Source organism: Centrocercus urophasianus, unplaced genomic scaffold (genome assembly GCF_019232065.1).
Source record: "Centrocercus urophasianus isolate 14NV4802_14NV808 unplaced genomic scaffold, USGS_Curo_1.0 seq_13, whole genome shotgun sequence".
Lineage (NCBI taxonomy): Eukaryota > Metazoa > Chordata > Aves > Galliformes > Phasianidae > Centrocercus > Centrocercus urophasianus.
The window spans coordinates 46,358,359-46,364,773 of NW_024884475.1; the positions used below are offsets into that span (position 1 = coordinate 46,358,359).

At 59.8% G+C, this 6,415-nt stretch overlaps 1 protein-coding gene across 1 annotated transcript; it reads left to right on the top strand.

The window, feature by feature from the left end:
* The first annotated feature begins 2,785 nt into the window (after window positions 1–2,785).
* On the top strand, window positions 2,786–4,568 carry HAND2 (heart and neural crest derivatives expressed 2). Its single transcript, XM_042812105.1, has 2 exons — window positions 2,786–3,342; window positions 3,864–4,568. The coding sequence occupies exons 1-2, from the start codon at window positions 2,791–2,793 to the stop codon at window positions 3,960–3,962; spliced, it is 651 nt and encodes a 216-aa protein (XP_042668039.1). The 5' UTR covers window positions 2,786–2,790; the 3' UTR covers window positions 3,963–4,568.
* Window positions 4,569–6,415: the final 1,847 nt, after the last annotated feature.

Below are 6,415 nucleotides of genomic sequence, written 5' to 3' on the forward strand. Positions count from 1 at the left end.
CTAAAACTCACTTTATAAAATGCATAAGCAATCTCTGGGGGATAGGAGGAAAACTATATGTATGGTCCTGCTGGGTGCTTTAGCGAGAGAGCCCCTTTCTCCAAAGCTAATTAAGCAATAACGATTCGAGCTTCGAGACCGGTGTTCTGAGCCATATCTCCCGGATCTTTTATTCCTTTTTCTCTCTCTCACGTTCTCCGTTCCCTTCATCACAGGGGACATTATCGGAGTCACCGCAGTGCCACGGACGCTGCCGCAGTTTCGGTCCAGCCCGTGGTGTGTCAGAAAGCTCCTACACGAATAAGGACAGTGCAAAGGAGCATGTCTCCATCCTCAGTCCTTGCATTCTCCTAGCCTCGGCAATGCCGCTTCTGCTCCGCACCGAGGAAAGCACCTCTGCCGAACGCAGCCGGAGGAGCGCCGTGTGCCGGCCGTCGCTGTAGGCGCTGTGCCGGTGGCTTCCGCGGGGTTCTACGGACGCGTGGTGCCCGCGTCCTCACTGCAATCTAAAAATCTGCACCGGAGATACGTTATTTCCTTAGGACAGTACAACATATGTGCGCATACAGAGATAGAGACTTATCAGTCGTTTTAGTGCAAGCATGCGTTCGTATGACCGAACGTGTATTTACATACGTTCTGCGTCTGGGCTGGCTTTGCTTTTTCATGGCGTACACTGGACGCACACACGGATTTATACTCGTACGCACGCATAGCCGCTTTCTGTCCCGTTGCACTGCCCCCAGAGACTGCACACCGCTCTCCCCTTCCCTCTGGAGCCTGGCATCACCCGCTCTGCTCCCCAGTCGTGCCCGCCGAGCCCGCCACTCCTGCCGCCCCGCAGCCTCCGGGCGCGGCCGAGTTGAATCCCGGGCTCAGCGCTGCTCCTTCCCCCCGGCGCCGGGCCGCTCCCCGCCTGCTCTTCCCCAGTGCTTTCCCCAGGCATCCCCACCGCCTCCGCCCCTAGAACTCCGTGTTCCCGCAGGAGAAGGACCCGCGGCTCCGCCGCCGCCTCTGCAGCTCCTTCGTCTCTATCTTTCTCTTTCTTTAATTTACGACCTTTCGGCTCCTGTTGACACAGTTTTCCACACTGCCTACAGTGCGAGGTCGCATTGTAATATACGCCGAATGAGCTCAGCCGTCGGGCAGTGCGCAGGAGGGTGGGGATTTGGTGTTTCCCCACGGTTGAGCGATGCTCGGCTCCGTCTGAAGATAACAGCAGTCGGCCTCATCTCCCAGCTCTCCGCGGGTCGCAGCCTGGGGTCTGCTTTCCTTCCCTCAGAGTCAAACACCTGGAACTGTTCTTCCCACGGGCTGTGTTCTTTTTGGCGGAAGAGCGGGAATGCGGAGAAAAATATCTGTATTTGTCGCTAAAGGCGAGGAGGCAGGCTCCGAACACGCTGTAAGGAAGATTCTGCGACTTACCGCCGAGCCCAGTTAAACAAACATGGAGCTGACGTCTGGAGCCGCACCGCGCCAGGACCGCTGCTCGAGGTGCGGGCGCAGTCGCGGGCCGGGGGCAGCGCTCGGTGCCTGGTTCAGTGGCGGTGCCTCGGAGCTGCTCTGGCCCATGCCGGCTGAGCCCGAGACCCGCGCTTCGCTCTCCCGGTTCGCGTTACGCGGTGCGCTCCTCCCTCATTCCCTTTGTGCGCGTTACGCGGCGCTAAGCGCACGGGCGCGGTGTTGCCCATCGCGGCCGGGACGTCCGCAGTGTCCTCGGAAGCCGCTTCTACGTGATCCTCTACGGAGCGGCACGAAGCGCTCCGTGAACGCCACGATCGCAACGATTTTTGCCAAGAAATCTCCCGCATCCATACTGTACCTGGCTCGGGATTGTCCGATATTTACATTTTAATGATTTTGTTGCTATTTTTTTTTTTAAACGAAGATTTTACAGTAAGGCATCTGCTAAACACTTGCATTAACCTCTGCCTCCATGATAATTCCCCCCTTTCCCCCCCCCCTCGTTTTAATTACGCTCTGGATGCGGAGGGGCAGCCAATCCCGGCCGAGGAGCGCGGCAATTAGCAGGGCCGACATCAAAAAGTTTTATTGCGGAGCCCCGCGGACTCCGCCCCCGCCGCCAGCCATTGGCGGTCGCCGCCTCTGACGCCATATATTAACCCGAGCGGCCCTAAACATGTAGCTGTCCATGGAGGTCGGCCCGGGGAGCCCTGCCAGTGCCCCGGGCCGCGCCGAGCCCCGCCGCCACCGCCCCCCCGATGTCCCAGCGGAGTGCTGAGCATTGAGCCGCGCGGCGCGGAGAAGCGCCGATCGCGGCCCCCGAGCGCAGGGGAGTGTGGGCAGCGGCGAGCGGCCGCGGGCCGGGGCGTATGGAAGGGGCCCGCGTGTAAGTACCACCCGGCCGGGCCGCCGCGGACTTGAGAGCGAGAGCACAGGGAAGCAAGAGGAGAGGAAGAGCCCGGGCTGGGAAGCCGAGCCCATTTGTTTGGTCGACTGCTCTCCGTAGCGCTTTTTTTTTTTTTTTTTTTCCTTTTTTTTTGGGTTTTTTTTTTTTTTTTTTTTCCTCTCTCGCGCGTGTGTGCGCGCTTCCTCGAAGACCCAGCCCCGGGCGAGGAGGAGGAGAAGGAGGTGGAGGCACAACGCATGAGCGGCGGCGGCGGCGCCTGGGGAGGGGGGATCGCTCGGGCACCCGCGGGGACTCCGCAGCAGCGCCCCATGGAGCGGCACTGAGGGCCGAGCGGTGCCGCCGGCGCGGCGGGCTGGGGCGGGCGGCGGGAGAGCTTCGTTCGGGGCCGGGGGCGGGCCGGGGCGCGCGAGGCAGCGGCGATGAGTCTGGTGGGAGGTTTTCCCCACCACCCGGTGGTGCACCATGAAGGTTACCCCTTCGCCGCCGCCGCTGCCGCCGCCGCCGCCGCCACCCGCTGCGGCCACGAGGAGAACCCCTACTTCCACGGCTGGCTTATCAGCAGCCACCCGGAGATGTCCCCCCCCGACTACAGCATGGCTCTGTCCTACAGCCCCGAGTACGCCAACGGGGCGCCGGGCATGGACCACTCCCATTACGGGGGGGTGCCGCCCGGGAGCGGCCCGCCCGGGCTCGGGGGGCCCCGGCCGGTGAAGCGCAGGGGCACGGCGAACCGCAAGGAGCGGCGCAGGACTCAGAGCATCAACAGCGCCTTCGCGGAGCTGCGCGAGTGCATCCCCAACGTGCCCGCCGACACCAAGCTCTCCAAGATCAAAACTCTCCGCCTAGCCACCAGCTACATCGCCTACCTCATGGACCTGCTGGCCAAGGACGACCAGAACGGGGAGGCGGAGGCTTTCAAGGCAGAGATCAAGAAGACGGACGTGAAGGAGGAGAAGAGGAAGAAGGAGCTGGTCAGTGCCGCGGGATGGGGCGGGAGGGGTTCGTTGTGGGCAGCGGCGAGAGCTGGGGTTCGCCGAGGGGACGGGGGCGCGGTGACTGCGGAGCCGTTCGGCCCGGCCGCTCCTTCGCGCCGGAGCTGCCTCGCGACCTTCAGCGGGAGGCCCCGCTTCGCCCAGCCCAGCTTCGCGCAGGGCCTCACGGAGCGCCCGGGCCGCGTTCGCCCGCGTTTCGGTGGCTTCCGTTGCGTCGCAGGCCCGCGGCTCCGCCCGTGCGGCGCGATGCGGCGCGGTCCCGGAGCCCCGAGGGCCCCCCGAGCGGCGTGCCCCGAGCTCTCATCCCTCAGAGGGGCCGCCCCGCGAGCAGTGCTCTGTCCCCGCAGCGCGGTGGCCCCGGGCCGAGCGGCGTTTGCTCGCAGCTTTTCTCCAGGGCCGCGGTCGGGGCGAGCCAGGAAGTCAGGAATCTGCCTAACTTCGTTTCTCCTCTCCCCGCTTTGTTTCTCTCTCTCCTTCTCCCTTCGCATCCTGTCTCCCAGAACGAAATCTTGAAAAGCACAGTTAGCAGCAGCGATAAGAAAACCAAAGGGCGGACAGGCTGGCCGCAGCACGTCTGGGCGCTGGAGCTCAAGCAGTGAGCGCGGCGGGGGCCCCGCTCGGCGCTCCCCGAGGACTCTCGCGTTCGGAACCATCCCGCTTATTTATGTGCAATTTCTCCCCCACCCCCCTAAAATGTGGATATTTGAAGGAGAGGGAAAAAGCATTCCATAGATGGCTATGAAGAGGAAACTCCGTCTTGGTAAGGGTAATAACGTCTCTAGTAGTTCCGTGAATGTTATTTGCTCTGTATAAAACCCACGGGGAAAACAGAACGGTAGAGAAGGAGAAAGGGGAAAAAAAAACCCTCCCTGGCATTAGTGTGTATGTGAAGTGTATCTTTAATACTTGGCCGTTTGGATATAAATATTCCTGGGATTATAAAGTTCTATTTCAACAGAAGCAGTTGCACCCGCGTTCGGTCGGCTCCGTATTTCGTGTCGTGATTTTGTTGTGGTTGTTCGGTATTCTGAGATGTTTTCAGCAGTTATTGGTTATGTGCACTTCCGTTCATAAGGGAAAAAGTGGAATCTAATTAATATTGAAGGTGTAAGCGTTGTAAGTACTCAATAAACCACTGTGTGTGTTTTTTACAAAAAAAAAAAAAAAAAAAGGGGGGGGAAAGAAACCCAAATCTTTTTATGTTTTATACCTCAAAATGTTTTGAATAACAGCATTGTTTATGGCTTTTTTTCATAATATTTAAAATATTCGGAAGTAAACTAAATTATAAAGATGGCTCCGAGGTTCGTTTTTAACCCAGTGCCCGAGTGAGAGGAGGGGGTGAGGGGCGGCTCCCCCCTCCCTGTGCCTGCAGTGTTCTCCGGGAGAGGGCTGCCGGGCGGGGGATTTTGGCTCTGCTCTCGGCTCTGTTGGCCCAGGTAGTTCCGTACCGAGCAGGGAAGAGGGAACGGGGCCGGAGCTCTGCGCGGAGTGGGGACCAGGACGGCAGGTTTACGATTTGCTGCGGTGAGCTTAGTATTATTAACTCAGTGGTTCCCAAAGCTTTCACGAATTACATAGCCCTTTCCTTTTCTTCTTTTTTTCTTTTTTCTTCTTTTTTTTTTTTTTTTTTTTTTTTCTCCAGCCCCTTCCACCTCTTCCGTGATAAACCTCGGCTCGGTATCGCCGCGCCCTCTAAACCCGTGCTGGCTCTCTCTGCAGGTCCGTGGCCGTGTGCCCGCCAGCCCCGCGCCCGAGGAAGTGGCTCCCGCCGCCCCCCGACCATGAGCGGAGGTAGAGGTGCGATTGCCTGAGCCAAGATCAGGGCGTCCCGCGCCGGCGCTGGGGAGGTTGCGGGGTTATGACAACGGGACCAAAGGGCCGTGCCCTCTTCCCGGCGGGTCAGGCGGCCCGGCCTTGCGCTCCGGCGTGGGGCCGTGTTTACAGCCACTTGCCTTTGTTTGTAGCACTTGCAGAGAGGAATCTCCCCCTTGTTTGCTTTGCCCTGCCTGCTAGTGGCCGGGCTGACGAAGCAGAGGGCTCTGCAGCCCCCAGTCTCCGTTCTGCCTTCTTCAGTCTTTGCCACTCGCCGGGGCATGGGGCTGCTGCCGAGAGCTGTCCTTCCCAGGTTTTCCGATCCGTAATACTCTGCTTTTCGAAATGTTCGTTTTTTCAGTCCAGGGAGTCCCCCCGGACCCGCTAAGGAGGATCTCTTTTTAATTGTTCGGTAGTGAGGATTTTGCCGTCTTCTCAGGAGCAGTCACTCCCGGAGCTAAATCACGAGAGCCCTAGACAGCCCGGAGCCTGCAAAAGGCTAAATGGGGGAGCGGGGCGGCAGAAGGTGAATTGATGGTAGCCGGGATGTCAGCACCCCGGCCCCGCTCTGCGAGGCGGAGGGACTGATAAGAACGGGATCCTCGGCCTCAGGGCAGCTGTGTGGGAGGTGCGGGGCACGTAGCTGCAGTGGGACCCGACTGTGGGCAGTGCGGTCGTTCCGCAGCGTTTCCTTGCATGATGTAGTGTAGCCAGGTGGGTCCAGCCCGGCTCTTGGCCCGGCTTTGCTTGCGGCCCAACGCTCATCTCTAGAGAAAATGACTTCTAATTCCCCCCCTTCCCCTGCGCCGAAAGGAAACAGCAGTACTCCCAGCGGGCCTCTCCTCGGCACCCAGAGCCTATTGCTCCTGTGGTGGAGATGCAGGCCGAGCCCCGGTCGCTGTCTCCCGGGGCTGCCCCGTGTTTGGCCACCGGCTGCGGGATGTGTTTATGCCAGCGGGGCAGATGAGCTCAACAACAGTGATTTAAAATTTGTTGGTTAATTTTTTATTTTTTTTTCCCCGCCCGCTCATTTTCAGGAGCTCTTCTGTACGTCAGGAGATGATTGCAACGATTACTGCTAATTTGCTTTCGTTGTCAGAGCGCTGTGATGGGCTCCCTTCTGCCCAAGCCGCAGACACCCCCGTAATGAGCGCCGGGACTTTCGCGGGCGCTGTACGGACGTAAACACGCCCGGGGGATGCCACTGAGCCAAGGCAATTCCCAAAGGTGGGCGGGG

Excerpts from the sequence above, each read along its gene's own strand:
- HAND2 (XM_042812105.1), top strand. The coding sequence starts at position 2,791 with ATGAGTCTGGTGGGAGGTTTTCCCCACCACCCGGTGGTGCACCATGAA. Across the intron at positions 3,343-3,863 it reads AGAAGAGGAAGAAGGAGCTG|AACGAAATCTTGAAAAGCAC; the intron begins GTCAGTGCCGCG and ends CCTGTCTCCCAG.